The sequence below is a fragment of the Paroedura picta genome, chromosome 11 (genome assembly GCF_049243985.1).
Source record: "Paroedura picta isolate Pp20150507F chromosome 11, Ppicta_v3.0, whole genome shotgun sequence".
NCBI classification, from domain to species: Eukaryota; Metazoa; Chordata; class Lepidosauria; order Squamata; family Gekkonidae; genus Paroedura; species Paroedura picta.
The window spans coordinates 48,597,940-48,614,845 of NC_135379.1; the positions used below are offsets into that span (position 1 = coordinate 48,597,940).

A 16,906-nucleotide genomic window follows, 5' to 3' on the forward strand; every position below is an offset into this window, starting at 1 on the left:
TAATTGAAAAGGGAGGTGATACCCTTGTAATACATGGCATGGTTTTGGATTCTATTGTGGAAGGTGATAGTTTTTTGAGACATGAGTCTTTTATCACATCTTGTTCTATTGTCTGGGGATTTATGTATGATATGTTTTATACATTTTATTGTATGGTTTTATTGGTTTTTTTAATATTTCTGTAACTCTCAGTGGGCCTCCGGGGTGAGGCGAGGAATAAATCTAAGAAATAATTTAAAAAAATAAACACCTTTTCCCTTCATCTCCCCACAATAGACAACCTGTGAGGGATGTGGGGCTGTGAGAAATCTGAGAGAACTGGGAATGGGCCACAGTCACCCAACAGGCCTCAGGTGTCTCTAAGCAGTTTCCAGTTGCCTTCCCTTTTTCTCCCCATAACAGACAACCTGTGAGCGAGGTGGAGCTGAGAGAGCTCTGTGAGAACTGGGAATGGTCCATAGTCACCCAGCAGTGTCTCTAAGCGGTTTAAAATTGCCTTCCCTTCCTCTCCCCATACTAGGAATCCTGTGAGGGAGGCTGCTAGGGAAGGCAGTGAGTGTAGGGGCCGGTCCAATCATGGAGTGGCCCGTATTCCAGGCCGGGCACCCTGGACACGGTCCTCCCACAGGGGTCTTTCACAAATATATAGAGGAACCATGGATAAGGATATGTCACATGTCCTCTGGCATTCGTGATCAGATAGTCAAACACGCCAGTAACAAGGGTAACACTGGATTACTCACTAACTTCCAGACTTCTATACACATAACTAATGCATCCTGCCACTCTAACATGGAGGTTGTGGACTTTATCTTTTTGTATAATAAGTGTAATGCTGTCCAAATGCCACTGGTGCTTACGTTATTTTATTTGTGGTTTGTATAGGTTTTGCACAATGGTCTTATCATGGAGATGGATCATCCAACAGCGGGCAAGATAGCTGTCCCAGGTAGGCATATATATTTCCTTTCAAAGTCAAAGCACCTTTATTGGCATAACAAAAGCATTCATGTTAAAAGACAGGGTATTTCAATTCCCAATTCGTTTGAAATATTTCCTTTCCTCAACATGATATATTGTGAAAGTCGGCTTCAGAGACTACTGCCCTAATTCAACAAGGGATTTGTCGAAGCAGCACTGTTACAAGCACGTGACACAAGCATTCGGATCTGCCCTTCCCTTGCAAACAAGGAATTAGTGTGACAGTTTATTGCAGATGTATTTATCTACATGATGTGTACATATATTGCAATGCAAAATGCCTCAGGTCTAACACATGACAGTCATAATAACTGGAATTGTATTTGGAACAGCAGTGCATATATGAGAACACCCAGTGACCTATTGTCACCTGGAGGTACGCTCCAAAGCTCTGCATTCCTGTGGGTTATTCTGAAAACTATTTATACTGTTTTCTTAGTTAGAGTTACACCCCTTTAAGTAGACTGAACTTTGATGGCTGTGACTGATTAATATTTATTGACTAACATCCTTTCATACCAACATATGATCTTCCTGTACCCCCTCCCCCAAGGTTTCTTGGCCCTGCATGAATCTTGGATCCATATTAGGGGAGGGGGGTGGCAATTGTGGTCTGGGAGGCTTTCTCCTAAAGGGCTCTCCCAGTGCCTGAGATCAGTGGAGTGGAGTGTGTCAGCATAGGATAGGACTTGGTCGAGAGTTTGGCCATCTTGTTGGTATACAGACTGCTCAATGCACCACTAGATGCCCTGAACCTTCTGCAGGCGGTGTCCACCTGGGCTTTGCAGTTCCCCAGGCTTCTGATCCTGTGGGACTTCAATATCAATGTGGATGCGCTGTCCCCAGGACTTGGTCCAGACCTAGTGTCGTCCATGGTGACACTGGGGTTCTTGCAATTTTTTTGCCGGGTCTACCCATCAGGCTGGCCACACCCTTGACTTGATCCCTGGGGCCAGGGTACAGGTGGTTCTGGATACAACCTTGGCTGTACCATGGTCAGACCACTATGCCCTGCGGGCTCGGATTAAAATCCCTCCTCCTTCCCCAGTTTGCCTGCCTGTGGAAACTCATGGATCCAATTGGTTTTTGGAATGCTCTGCAGGCATCTCCTGGCATCTCGTCAGCAGCTATGGTGGAGACTTGACAGTCCCGCCTGACAGCCACTATATACATGATTGCTCCCAGATGTCCTCTCTGCCCGCAACTCAAATGAGCACCTGTTGGCCATCTTTGGAGGTGATGTTTGATGGCTTCTCTTTATCCAAAGTGGACAGGTTGCTCAGAAACTCAGGGTGACCACTTGTCCTCTCGATTCCTGTCTGTCTTGGCTCCTCAAGGGGGGGGGGTTGCAGGATCAGTGGTCAGCTCAGGGACATTATTAACTGCTCCCTACAATCTGGGGAGTTCCCTGAAACTGCTTAGGGAGGGGATGGTTTGTTCTCTCCTTAAAAAAACATTGCTGGACCCACGGGACCCTGCTAACTACCGACCAGTTGCAGATTTAGCATTTCTGGAGAAGGTAGTGGAAAGGACCAGCTTCTGGTGTTCCTGGAAAAAACTTCAGTGCTCGATCCATATTAATCTGGCTTTCGTCCTGGCAACGGGGTGGAGATGGTTGCCTTGATGGATGATCTCCAACACCAGCTGGATTGAGGCAGTTCGGCTGTGTTAGTTCTGTTAGATCTGTTGGCCGTGTTTGATGTGATTGACCATGAGCTACTGGCACAATGCCTCACCAGGATGGGGATATGGGGCCCAGCTCTCAACTGGATATGCTCCTTTCTCCAAAACCAGATACAGAGGGTAGTGGTGGATGAGTTATTGGATCCTTATGCAGCTGCCAGGGTCCTCACAAGTACATCCAGCCTGTGCTGAGGGAGCTGCATTGGTTGCCAGTTGCTGTCCAGATCCGGTTCGAGGTTTTGGTTTTTAGTGTGTGTTTTAGGGGACTGTTAGGTTGAGCTTGTATTTTTCTGCTGCAGCAGCTTTTCTGGTTTTTCTTTTACAGGCTTTTATATTGTATTTAAGGGATTTTTTAATGCCTGTTTTAAGGGGTTTATGGGGGTTTTAGTTTAACATTGTAACCCACCTTGAGCCCTTAATAAAGCCATATCTCCCCATTTCCGGGGAGAAGGGAATTTCAGAGTCCTTCCAGAGTAACTTCTTGGCTTTATGAAAGGCTCCCCTTGACAAAGTATGGGAACAGTTTTCTGGGAAGAAAATCTGAGCATAGGTTTGATGAGATGGTTGCTTTTTATTTTTACAAATGTTTCTGTTAAACCATCTATGACAGCAATCCTCAAACCATTTATTTCACAGTAGTCCTTTTGAAGTTAATTGCTTACCCTGGAGTCAGTTGGATTAATCGGGGAGGAAAGCAGTGTATATATGCACATCTGGGTTTGTTTTAGGCTTACCTTGAGCCGTACATAAATGGTGCCCTGATGTGTTTGAAGGAAATGGGAAAATATAGTTGGGCAACAGAGGGATGGTATCTCTGCGAAAAAATTGGTCGAAGTTGGTCTTCTGAAAATAGAATCTTTTTACATTGTTGTTAGATCTCGGGTTGACTTTCATAGGTACAGAATGTAGGCAAGGAATATGAAGCAGAATTTATTTATTTGTTTATTTATTTATTTGGACTGTTCTTCTACCTTGTATCAGCTGACTCGGGGCAGGTAAGAGAATGAAGGAGCAATTACTTCAGATGCAAGTAGTGTTTCCTGGTGTAATCAAGTTAAATGTTCAGCTGAGTTCATCACAGGATGCTAGAGGGAAAGCAGGAGGAAAGAAAGGGATAATGAGATGGAGCACTGTGTTAACCTATGGTGGTCTGAAATGAGATTCAACTGAGAAGAAATACTTAAAAAAAACACAAATGTTCTGCTTTAAATCCATTGAAGAAATTTGTGTACCTGGCAGTAAATAAGGGTAATCATAAATGTATTTCTGTTAATGCTCTATATACAAATGGAAGGCTTTATTTCTTGTTGACCACCTTGATTAGTAAATAGGTACTAAGAATTATAAGAGCCTTTTGTGGCGCAGAGTGGTAAGGCAGCAGTCATGCAGTCTGAAAGCTCTGCCTATGAGGCTGGGAGTTCAATCCCAGCAGCCGGCTCAAGGTTGACTCAGCCTTCCATCCTTCCGAGGTCGGTAAAATGAGTACCCAGCTTGCTGGGGGGGTAAACGGTAATGACTGGGGAAGGCACTGGCAAACCACCCCATATTGAGTCTGCCATGAAAACACTGTTGCAGTTATTTAATACACCTATTTCCCCTACCTCTGCTGACTTGGAGCACCTGTGATAGAGAGGCAATGTTTTAGGATGATTTATTTGTTTATGTAGGACATACCTACCCTACCTTTTACCTAAATATCTTAGGTCCTGTTTTCTCCTGCTCAGCTTTATGCTGACAGGTTATCTAAGCAGTTTCATGGTGAGCAGGGATTTGAGACTATGTCTCTAGTTCTGCCGCCGTTTACCACGGCACCATGTTGGCTGTGAAGTACAGTGCAAACAGTAAAATCCAACAACAAAACATTTGGTTATTTCCAGGCTTGGACAGCAGGGAAATCAGGTGTGTTATGTGACTAGATAAGCGGCCAGTTCTGGCTATTGGAGATAGATTATATAAAGAAGGAAGGTTTGCAGGCAGGACTATATGTGTTTATTTATCATTCAGCCTTTGATTTTGCAATCAGTTAGAGCCCCCAAGATAGCAAATGCATAAAGAAACATTAAAGACAAACTTTAAAATAAGAGAAATGTTCTTGATGTACTCTGTAAAGCAGTGGTCCCCAACCCGCGGGCTGCGGCACGGTGCCTGGCTGCGAAGGCCTTGGCGCCGGGCCGCAGCTCCCTCTTCCCGCCCCCCTGAAGCGAGAAGCTCGCCAGGCCGCGAGCAAATTGGCCGCCGAAGCGGCCAATTAGCTTGCGGCCTGGCAAGCTTCTTGTTTCGGGAGGGGGGGAAGAGAAGCTTGCTGAGAAGCTGGGCCGGGAGAGGGAGCCACGGCCGCTGGCATGCCGGTGGCGCAAACACGCATGTGCGTTTGCGCTGGGGCTGCCACACGTGCGCGGGGCCCCGGGCCGCCCTCTCCCGCCACTCTGGAGCAGCGGTCCGCAGCAACCGGAAGGTTGCAGTCCACTGCTGTAAAGCATGGCTTTGGTGAACAATCCAGATTGGGTCACTTTTTCTCATTGGTATTCAAAACACATATTTTGTGATTCCAAAGATAAAATCAGATTTTTTTTTTTAAAGGAGCAATGTGCAAGCACGGGGTTTAAATTAAGGGCATGAAACCTGGAATTCAGTGATAATCGAAAGTAAGCTGTGCATGCAGAAAGGGCCTTTGCTTCATTTTGGGTAACAGCAAATCACATGAACAATCATGCCATCCATTTTTCTTTCTCTAAAATTAATAGTAGTTGCAAAAACATTTGGGTCACTTACCTGCTCCAGCAATTAAAGTGCTTTTTACATAATGGGCAGGAAATAATTTATAACGTTTTTTTTTTAATTGATGAGATAAACTCAAAATTAAGAATTGCAACTTTTATATATCAAGCAGAAATACCACTCAGATGGCAACAGGAAAGATACATTTCCATTTACACATTCCTATATTGCATGACACTTAACTACAGAATTATTGGCTGTGGTCACATCTACAGTGGCTGGTATTTCAAGGGTGTGTCCCTTGTTGGCCTACAAATGTATATTTGGAGTTCTGTTCTAACTTGTGCCCATAGGAAGTAAAGCTGCTTGCTTCTTTATGGCAAGCAGTATTATCTCTTGGGAGAGCAATGTCTACTGGGCAGACTGTAGAAGTCCCATTGTTGCAAAACTTTGCAAAATCTGGGCACAAGGGCACACTCGATTGCTGCCTCCTACAGCACAGAATACGGGTTCTTGAGGAGCAGGAAAAAGGAACCTCTTTACTCAGGAGATGTTTTCTAACTTCCAAAACAGGAGTGTGGTATGTTATTATGAAGCAAGGAGAATACTTGTGTGGCTTTCACAGGTGCAGTTCCAGACCCAGCTTGCAGGATCTTTGAGCATACACAAGGGTGTTTGGAAGTGTTGCTGAGAAAGCAAATGGAATGATTTTTAACTGACTACAAATAATAGGTTAAAAGTATTTAAACTGGGTTCAGACAGCAAATGCATTCATGGCACAAGTAGCAAAATTATTATTTGCACATCACCTCTCCAGAACCTGCTTAAACTATCCATTAGAATAATAGAATCATAGAGTTGGAAGGGGCCATACAGGCCATCTAGTCCAACCCCCTGCTCAACGCAGGATCAGCCCTAAGCATCCTAAAGCATCCAAGAAAAGTGTGTATCCAACCTTTGCTTGAAGACTGCCAGTGAGGGGGAGCTCACCACCTCCTTAGGCAGCCTATTCCATTAAGACCAGCCTGAATAAATACTTTGTAGTCTCAAGGGGAATTTACTAAACCCAACCAGTATAGAGTCCCAATGTGGGATGAGAGAAAGAAAAGTCTTAAAAGTTGGGGCAGAAGTTAGAAGTTAGAAGAAGCATGGCATGTGGGAATTTGTGATCAAGTGAAGAAGACTGGGCACTCTACTAAACTGAGGCACTGAGGCTTGGACAAAGAAAAGGGCTGTGGATGGGATAAGAAATTGAATTCATTGGTGGCTTTGAAAACAATAGGACAGGGAGGGAGACTGAGCTTGGTGCAGTGATGGGGACGGGATCATGTCTGTGATGGGAAGTGAATCTGCCTAGCAAGTTTAAAAGCTAATCTATTTAACTCTTGGATTTAACTCTTGGGGTCTGTGACAGTTGTGGAGGTTCAGAAATTATATCACCAGCAACAGCTCTGGGAACTATGCCAGTTGTGACAGGAGGCAACCCTATCTTCATGGATTACCTCATAAAGATAGTTTATTTTATCAGGTGATTAGACATTATTTAGAAAGAATAAGTATGCTGAAACATTTCTTAATTGCCTTACAACCTCTAAGTTCATTGAACTTAGAGCGATATCCCAGAGTCACAAACCAGGCCCTTGTACCTGTTTCTCAACAGAACCTGATTGCCTCACCAACACCGTTACCACACAGGAAGTGTTGGACCACGCTGCTGCCCGTTTTTTGACTTGGGGCAGGTTACCCCACCTCTTCCTGGCTCCACACTGCCACTCGTCCACACCAAATGTGTGCTCTCACATGACAGCCGGGATGGCAAGGCTCTGCTGCGCTGCAGGGGGGGATGAGCCTTTAAAAACATTTGTAAGAATTGATATTGCATAACAATGCAATATTGCATTCATAAAACAAACAAACAAAAAAGCCCCTGGGACACCATACTTGGGCATGATTATTGCTCACTGGTGTTGTTAGCAATAATATTTCCCCCCCAGAAAGTGAAGAATAGGAGTTGGTTCTTATATGCCGCTATTCCGCTACCTCAAGGAGTCTCAAAGCAGCTTACAATCGCCTTCCCTTTCCTCTCCCCACAACAGACACCCTGTGGGGTGGGTGAGTCTGAGAGAGCCCTGATATTCCTGCTCGGTCAGAACAGCTTTATCAGTGCCGTGGCAAGCCCAAGGTCACCCAGCTGGCTGTGTGTGGAGGAGGAGCAGGGAATCAAACCCGGCTTGCCAGCTTAGACTTCTCTGCTCCTATCCACTATACGAAGCTGAACATTAATTGAAAAATTCCTTGAACTTAATGATGTATATATTCCTAATAAAAATTTTTTTGTTAACAGTAGCTTTTTAACAAATGCAGTGGAGGGCTAGTATGGTGATGGTAAGGAATAGAGGGAAGGTCCGGGAGGATGAGATATACATATATAGAAGAATTGAAAAAAATTATCTTCCATTGGGGGATTTTGCAGGAAATTAAGGAAATCTGCACTCCATGACACAGTTTCCTGCAGCTAGGAGATCTCACACAATAGGAACAACAACAACAGAGATTTGGGGAGGGTCTTACGTATCCCTTTCCATTTACAGTGAGCACCTCTGCCTGAACTTCTGATCCTGTCTGCTTCTCATCACACATTCTCTCTCTCTCTCTCTCTCTCTCTCTCTCTCTCTCTCAGTACATAGCTGAAGTTGCTTGAGAAATTTTTAATTTCACTTCACTATTTATGGCACATTGGAGACAAACAGCCTCACCAGCATAACCATTACTTCATTCGTCTTTTTTAGTCATCAGTCCTGACTGCTTATGTCTTTTACATTCACAGGGCTGATTTCAATTTTAAGGAATTCAGTACCTTTTCAGGAACTCGGCAGAAATGATGCATGTCAACTCATTTGCAGTGGTCTAAATGCTGGGGGAGAAGCAGGGTGGTGGGGAGAGGAACTTTAATAAAGATGCAATAAGCTGATCACTGATAATGATTAGTGATCCTACATCTGAGGGAGAAATAAAGACTAAATTGTTTTGTGTTTTTGTAAAGTTCTCTCTTTGCTGTTTTCTAATTTATAAAAGGTAAAGGTAAAGGTTTCCCCTGTGCAAGCACCGAGTCATGTCTGACCCTTGGGGTGACGCCCTCTAGCGTTTTCATGGCAGACTCAATACGGGGTGGTTTGCCAGTGCCTTTCCCAGTCAATTTATAATTTATAAATTATAGTATTTCTAATTTATAGTTGTTTGTGGATTTTTATTTTTATATATTAACATTTAATAGAGGTTTGCAGTTGCTTCTGGAACACTTTTGGTTGAGAAACAGAAAGAAAATATAAAAATATTGCTTAAGATCTGGTATTTTAACTCGAGGCACTTCATTTTATTAAAGGAAAAGGCACAGTTTATAGAGTTGTGCTTCTTTAGGATTCTGCAGTTTCATCATTAGGAAGGGCCTATCTGGATGAGGAATAATTTGGGCATTATTGTACTATCAGGGATTAAAGCTCCTACTACAGCTGTCTCTTCCTGGCAGCCCTATCTAGAGCCCAAGTTGAGTGACAATGTGAGGAGGAGTATTAATGATGGCAGTAGAATCATAGAGTTGGAAGGGATCTCCAGGGTCATTTAGTCCTACTTCACAACTTCCTGCCAACCCACAGTGAACCCAATTCCATGCCCAGATGATCCCCCCCTAAAAAAAAGAATCCCTGGCCAGTCTGGCCTGGAGTCAGCTAAAAACTCAAGAGAAATACAACCATAAAGCAGGGGTAATCAACCTGTGGTCCTCCAGATGTCCATGGACTGCAATTCCCATGAGGCTCATGGGAATTGTAGTCCATGGACATCTGGAGGACCACAGGTTGACTACCCCTGCCATAAAGGATCCGCTAGCAAAAAATAAATATATACTTCACACTGCATATTTGCCTTTTAAAACAATCTTTGTTCAAAATTTTGTTGGACTTCAGTTCTAAATAAGCAGGCAGAAAAATCATATAAGTAGACGGTGCTTTCTTTTCCAGTGTGTTTGTCCAATGCCCACAATAAGGGCCCGTGCAACTGCTCTTTCTCCATTAAGGGAATTTAATAGTCTCAGCATTACTTCTAAAAGGGCTTTATTCACAGTCTTTATACAATTATCTTCTTTATTTATGTCCTGCAACATGGACGTTTTATTTTCTTGCACTGGGCAGGCCTACCCCCAACATTGGGAATGAAGATATGGAGCAGAAGCAGAATTTGTAGTATCATTAATGTATAGCTACTTTTCAGTTACTTCGTTATTGTTATAGTTTAACCAGCATGGTAAGTGTGTGTAAGGTGACATCTGTTTTTCTATCCCACGCCCTAAAACATCTCAGTCTGTCTCTGCTGATACATTAAATGTTACTGTTTGTATTAAACTATCAACATTTCCAGCGGCGTAGATTAGCAAAGAAGAGTTGTTTTGCTTTACTGTGTTCTATATCTTAATAAAACCAAGGAAGCTGAATTTGTTTGACAGATCTTTTAGCTGATCTAGGCTTCCAGTGAAGACGACAAGTTCAATAGGAATGTTTATTCCTTGGAATTCAATTCTTCTAGAAGTAAACATTTGTAATAGAGCAGCACCTTGATCCTAAACATTTGCTCTGGCGTCACTGTCAGCAGCACTAATCACTGACTTTTTGAAAAAAACATTAACATTTTTTCATTGTGTTGATTTTTAAACCGTCTACATATGGTACATTATAGCAGGGGCAGTCAACCTGTGGTCCTCCAGATGTTCATGGACTACAATTCCCATGAGTCCCTGCCAGCATTTGCTGGCAGAGGCTCATGGGAATTGTAGCCCATGAACATCTGGAGGACCACAGGTTGACTACCCCTGCATTATAGTATAGCTATCCTTGAGCATTAAAAAAAATTCCCCTTGCCAGCTAATGTATTGTGTGATTCTGCTTCCCTTTGGCCATCACAGCTCATTTTATATGGTTGGTACAGTAGATTTCAGTACAGAGCTTTTGGTTCCAGAGTTTGATCATGTACTTTCTTCCTTTTCCTTGTGACAAGCTCCACCAGGTGCTTGAATGGTCCTTTGTGGGCCATTGTACAACATGCATGTGTGTCTCGTGGGCATTGTAAAATGACCAAATTGCTTCAGCGTACATAAATTTAAAGCACTGTTATGATCTTTAATAATTAGTGAAATAGGAAAATGTTTTCCACTAGCTGCAGTGAAGCTCCATTCCATAGAAGTAAGAACATGTTTTCAATATCCAGATAATTTTCCTTAAGCATTGAGACATTCGAAGTTGACTCTATGCATTCTTTCATGCACTCCCCACATATTTCTTCTTAATGGAGTTCAACACAGTCTGTTTTTCCCCTAAGAAGGCAAATCACACAGTATGATTTACAAGACATGAATCTTTGTGCACTAGCAAAACGTTGCATTGGCTTAAAGTTTTATTCCCACCTTATTTCCTTTGTTCGCTATTTAAAAATAAATAAATGTAAGCAAGACTTAATATATCTGAGAGCAAATAATGTTTAGGCCACTTAAGAGCAACCAATCTGCCTACCAGAAGTCAATAAAAAATACCATTGACTTTTTATTTCTGTGTGATAAATGAGTAACAAACAATGTTTTGGGCTGACATCTTTCATCTAATAAACAAATAAACAAACAAACAAATTTTGTTTGTCTCCTGGGCCATCTTTCTTGTTTGCTGTCTTGTTTGATTGTTGACATTTGTTTTGTTCACCTATTAAAATAATACTTACAATTGTGTATCATAGCTGTAAGGTAGGACACTTTAATGAGTCTCGTATTGCTGACAGGACTGAGATGAAAGGATCTGAAACTAAGAAAATAGTGGTTTCATCAGAAGCCAACAAGTATTGTTCTGAATGATTACATTTTTCACTCTTCTGTTTCACTATCTATTTTTTTCTAGATTTAAATGAGTAGCTGTGTTGGTCTGAAGTAGCACAATAAAATCAGAGTCCAGTAGCAACTTTAAGACCAACAAAGATTTATTCAGGGCATGAGCTTTCGTGTGCAAGCACTCTTCGTCTGATGCCCTGAATAAATCTTTGTTGGTCTTAAAGGTGCTACTGTACTCTGATTCTATCATATTTTTTATAGTACATTTTTAATACTAGAAAAGTTCCAGTACTAGAAATATCAGGCCAGTATTAAGTCCCCAATTTTATCCAGACAACAATCCTGTAAGATAGGTCAGGCTGTGAAAGAATCGTTGGCACAAGATCACCAAGCAAATCTCATGGTAGATTTGGGGTTTGAACACTAACCTCTTAATCTGTCACTGTAACAACTATGCCCTACACACCTCCTCGTGTACCACGTCCCCTCATGAATCTGATGGCTTAAATCAGTAACCATCACTGCTACCCAGCTCTGCACAAGATGTTAATGAAAGCAACCCTTGGCTGCAAGAAGGAAAGGCAATGACTAGAATACTTCCCATATAATTCTAGTGGGGAAAAAATTCTGTCATATGCAGAATAGATTTCCTGTTGAGGTTGCTTGAGCTTTTTCTTTGCCCAATGTTTGTGTTATACGTAGCCATATATCCCTTATCAATATTTATTTATTTGTTTGTTTGTTTATTAGATTTATCCCTCGCCTCTCCCCGGAAGCCTGAGGCGAATTACAAACATATTAAACCCCCACTAAAACCATACAATAAAAAGTATAAAATGTATCATATACAATTCCCCACATAGTGAAACAAGATGTGGCAAAAACACAGCTCGTATCTACACTACTCCTTAGTAAGCCACTATAGAGGGGGAGGGGAGGACAGAGGGTGCCATACGAGTTGTACTACTGCCGCTGTAAGGGGGGCTAGATACCAATGTGAGGTAGATATACCAAACCAAGCAGTCCATCAGAGGTACTTATATTTAGAGTCTCATTGCCCTTTGCCAGAGAGGAGTTGTGGCTTTGTGACAGAGCATTTGCTTTGCATGCAGAAAATCTCAGGTTCAGTCCCCAACATCTCTAATTAAAAGTATCTGATAGTAGATGATGTAAAAGACTTGTCTTCATGAGACCCTGGAGAGCTGCCACCAGTCAGAGTAGAAAACATGAGGACCTCCTTTTCCCAAGGATTCTTTCCCCAAGAATCCAGGGCCATTCATACCTGTTTGACCATGATGATGAACCTGCAAGATGTAATAGAGACGCATGGCCCTCTTGGGAGAGAATATGGCAGTGGGAATCTTTCTCTAAGGAGGAGTTTCTGGCAGCTATGGAGTAATCTGGTGGTGGCCCTTCCACCTACGGAATCAGTAAAGATATCTGTTCTGTCAATAGGAATCTTTTTTGTAGATACTTTCAGAAGTTGTACACATTACACCCAAGTCACATTTGGAGTCAATGTATGAAAATAAAGAGTAATCCTGGAAAGCATTCGGGTTTCTGTGTTTGTGGCCACTCCTGGGACCCTAGGAGCTAAGGATGAAGCCTGGGATTTAATAGTGGTAATATATTTATGTCCTTCTGCTATTTTCCTAGCTTGCTAGTCAAAGTTCAGTGGTTTAATTCCTGAAAGAGAATTTTTACTTCCTGGCTTTCATTTGCTCCACAAATCAAAATCTCTATAAAATCTGCTGTAGGATCTATTCATTGCCTCATTTAACCCTGAAAACGTTTTTAATAGACTGCTCTTCTAATCCTCCTTTTTCTTAGGATTTCCTGACAGCAAGCATGGGACTTACAGCTATTTTTTTTTAATTGCTCCTCTTTCATGTTACTTCTATCTTGCTGGATGCATTTTGATTCTGCAGGATTTTGTGGAACTTTATTCATACATGGTAGATAGAGAAAAGTTCTGATTGGTGAGTGCAAACAGCATGTTTTGCAAATGATAGCCAAGCAATGCTCATTTTGTCCTGAAACACTGTTTTAAATTAACCAATCATTCAATCGCAGGAAGGCAGTTATGTTTAATTCCATGGCTATTCCTGGGTAGACAGATATAATTTGTCTTCTATTCCAACAGTCTCTGAAAGACTTGTGAGTTTGGATTATGTTCTGTCTTATTCCGTTGGTCTCCAATTTCCAATCTTTTTCTATATACAGTAACTGTGAAATATAATGATTGAGACATGTTGGCATAAAACACAGATTTGTCCTAAACTTACTGATATAATAAATATGTAGTTTGTCTGCCAGCAATACTCTCCCACAATGTAGTCTTTAGGCTATAGTGAAAAAAGAGGGGGAAAGGCTGAACTGATACATGCCATTGTAAAAAAAAAAATCAGTAAATAAAATAGTGCAACCAAGTCACTTCCAATCTATTTGTTTAGAAAAGCAGACTAAGTATGTTTCTAGGCTGAGGCTTAGTTTGTGTGCTGTTCCCAAGACAGATGCCAGGCTTTTGCAAACAAAATAAAACCCAGTTATTTTGGCATATCTGGAGTGATTTTCATAGGTAGCTTGAATGATGATGGGACACATGCAGACTAGGAATGTCACTAGTTTCTCAGATGACATGTTTGGCAGTTTAATTTACCTATTTCAACACTCACAATCACCAGACTATGAGTCAGTCAATGTTCAGATTTTATCAATGACCTCAAACAGCTGTCCAACTAGTTTGCAACTTCCTGTTGGTCAGAAGCCAAATCCCAGTTTATTGGGAGAAATCAGCTGGGAGTTGGGTTCTGATTCACATCCCCATTAACAAAATAGCTACACAGTAAAGTTGTGAAAGGAAGAGGAGAAAGATGGTGGGAATAAAAATAATGCTTCTGAGCTACCCACTGCAAAATGGAAAGGAGAAAGAATTTTTTTTCATTTTCTGTGCAGTCAAAGGTAACACCTTGGAGTGGAGAGAAGGGAATTCAGATGGCCTTTTGGTCACCCCCCCCCCCCCACACACACACACACTAAGGGGATTTCTGCACCCTTTAAATGTAGTGTCACGCCAGTCAAATGCAAACTGAATATTCCGGCCCCTTCACATGACGTCACCTGCATCCAGCATTTGGCTCACTGACTGATTGCTACATCCTCCATTTTAAAGCACTTCTCTGGGAATCCCAAAAGTGGATTCACCAGCCTAAAAAGTGCTAACGACCAGAGAGCAACCAGCAGACAACCAGCAGTAGGTATGTATGGAGGCTCAAATGTGCTAAAGTCATCTGCAGTGTCCCACCGTCACTCCCGCCTCCCTCTCCCTTGTTCCCACGATGAGAATTACTTTTTTTTAAATGGTAAACTTCCTGGAGCAATGAATAAGTGGATACGAATGTAGGCAATGCTAGAAATAAAATAATATTTCATTCAACAAAGTGTGCCTCTTGAAAGTCCCCCGCCCCCCAGGAACAATATTTACTCATCATATTTACTCATTTATCAAAGGACTTGGCTGCTTTGGCTTCTGTGCCAATGGAAGTCAATGACACCATCGACTATAATGGGCATGTTGGTGTACCTGCCTTTTCCGGGGCTTGGGGGTGTGGGGGATTGAGGTACATTCTCCAAACTTTCAGGGCAGCTCCAGGAGGTTCTTCCCTCCCTCCAAATTTCAAACTGATTTGTCCAAGGGTCCACATCTAGGGACTCCCGAAGTGAGTGGGGGGGAGCTAGACAGGACAAAAATACAATATAATAATTTATTGGCAATGGGTAGTTGAGTTTTAAATTTATTACTTTTAATTTCTGTAGCATTCTGAGCACTCTTAACCAACAACAGGAATTTAATCAGCACTGGTCATGAACGATTCTGATATTTTGTGCAGCAGGTTAGTGCAACAGCATGAGTGTTTTGTTAAGAAAAAAAAATGAACATCAAGTATAGCCAAAGAATATACAAACTTCTTTGTCACATTGTCGTAATCCTGTTTCACCAGTGTCTTGGTACTTAAGATTGACTGTTTCACAGTGCAGTCATAAGAGTTACACCCTTTTAAGCCAATGGGTTTAAAAGCGCATAACTAGGCTTGCCAGTCAAGCAACAGCAACTTTCTAGAGGTATAGTGGGGTGGGGACATGTAATAGGTGTTGCCCCAACACTGTGATATCACTTCTGGTACAAATCTGGTATTGATAATATCATATCAGCACAATGCTCCACCAAAACTCTTCTCTTTATCTTAGAGTCTTGTGAGAAGCCTAGCGTGTCATGTAAACACAATGACATCACTTCCAGGTTTTCACTGGAAGTGACATTATGGGCTTGGCACATTGCCTATTTCTTCCATTCCTTTCCTTTGGCTGTTTTATTAAGTGGTAGCACATAACAGGGCAACAGGGTGGTCCAGTTAAGCCATGACTTTTTAAAAGATTGCTACTCTCTGTGCCTTTGGAAGATCATGAAATATCAAATATCATTATTCTTCCAGTGCAACACAAACTTAACAGGCACAACTAGATTGCAGTTGAAAAAGGATGGAAAGCTTTCAGCATGGGCTAAACTCCCCTGCTAGTCTTGCCCACAGTTTTTCAGGCACACTGAACATACCAAGGACATGACAAATTACCAGTTTGGGAAGCAAAATATTCTGCAGATACGTCTTGCAAGAAGGCAAGAACTGCATAAAGAGCCACAGCAAAGAAGAGATATTCCCATCAAGATAAAACTAAAACTGCCTAAAATGAAAAGTAGGTGAAATCTGATACTAGCACCTTATTCTCCCTTTACTGGTGTTCCTCAGCAGTAGGGCTACTCTTTATAGCATTAATGGCTCTCAGAGCTTGTATCCCCAGTCTCCAAGACCCTGGGCTGAAGCTCTCCTTTAGCTTGCAGCCTTTGTAGACAATACCAGAGCCTTGCCTCCTCTGTTATGCAGTCAGAAAAATCTTTGCCTCCCGGGGCCTAGTTTTCGTTTGGTTTCAGTTTTTTGCACAGTACATACAGCTTTGTAGTCAGTTGCCTGCTACCCAGGCCTGTGAACTGTATGCTTTTGGATAAGACATTTGAATGTATCGAGTTCTGCCTGTTGAAGAAGAACAAAAGATGTAAAACCGCCCTTTCAGTGCGCCACCACTTTTTTCACCCTGAAGAGGTCAGGCGGATTTCCGAAACAGAGCAAGACTGAATTAAAATGATATGGCTGTGGTGTTTTGCCTTTGAAAAACGGAAACGACAATAATTTCCAGGTATTTTGAGAGAATTTATCAATCGCCAGTTAATTGTGCAATTTTCAAAATGGAAGGACTATTTATAATTCTTTTGATAAGTTGATCAAACAATGAGCTTGCCAGCATGATATAATGCAGGGGTAGTCCACCTGTGGTCCTCCAGATGTTCATGGACTACAATCCCTATGAGCCCCTGCCAGCATTTGCTGGCAGGGGCTCATGGGAATTGTAGTCCATGAACATCTGGAGGACCACAGGTGGACTACCCCTGTTATAATGGATGTGACCCTCCTACATGCATTCACTCAGCAGATTAGACCCAATCAGCTTTTCTGCTGGTAAAAAAATCGAAAGATATGTATCCTGTGACAAAGTTGCACTGGTAACCATGGGGCCTACCTGTACAAAAAACATGTGGGACAGGGGCTT

General features: G+C 42.1%; 1 protein-coding gene across 7 annotated transcripts in view; it reads left to right on the forward strand.

The window, feature by feature from the left end:
* SUGCT (succinyl-CoA:glutarate-CoA transferase) overlaps positions 1-16,906 on the forward strand; it is a 473,760-nt gene that overhangs the window by 309,550 nt on the left and 147,304 nt on the right. For all 7 annotated transcript variants that reach the window (XM_077302697.1, XM_077302695.1, XM_077302699.1 and 4 more), the window contains one exon: positions 886-949. In XM_077302697.1, coding sequence (XP_077158812.1) covers positions 886-949 — 64 coding nt within the window. The remainder of the gene's footprint in view (positions 1-885; positions 950-16,906) is intronic.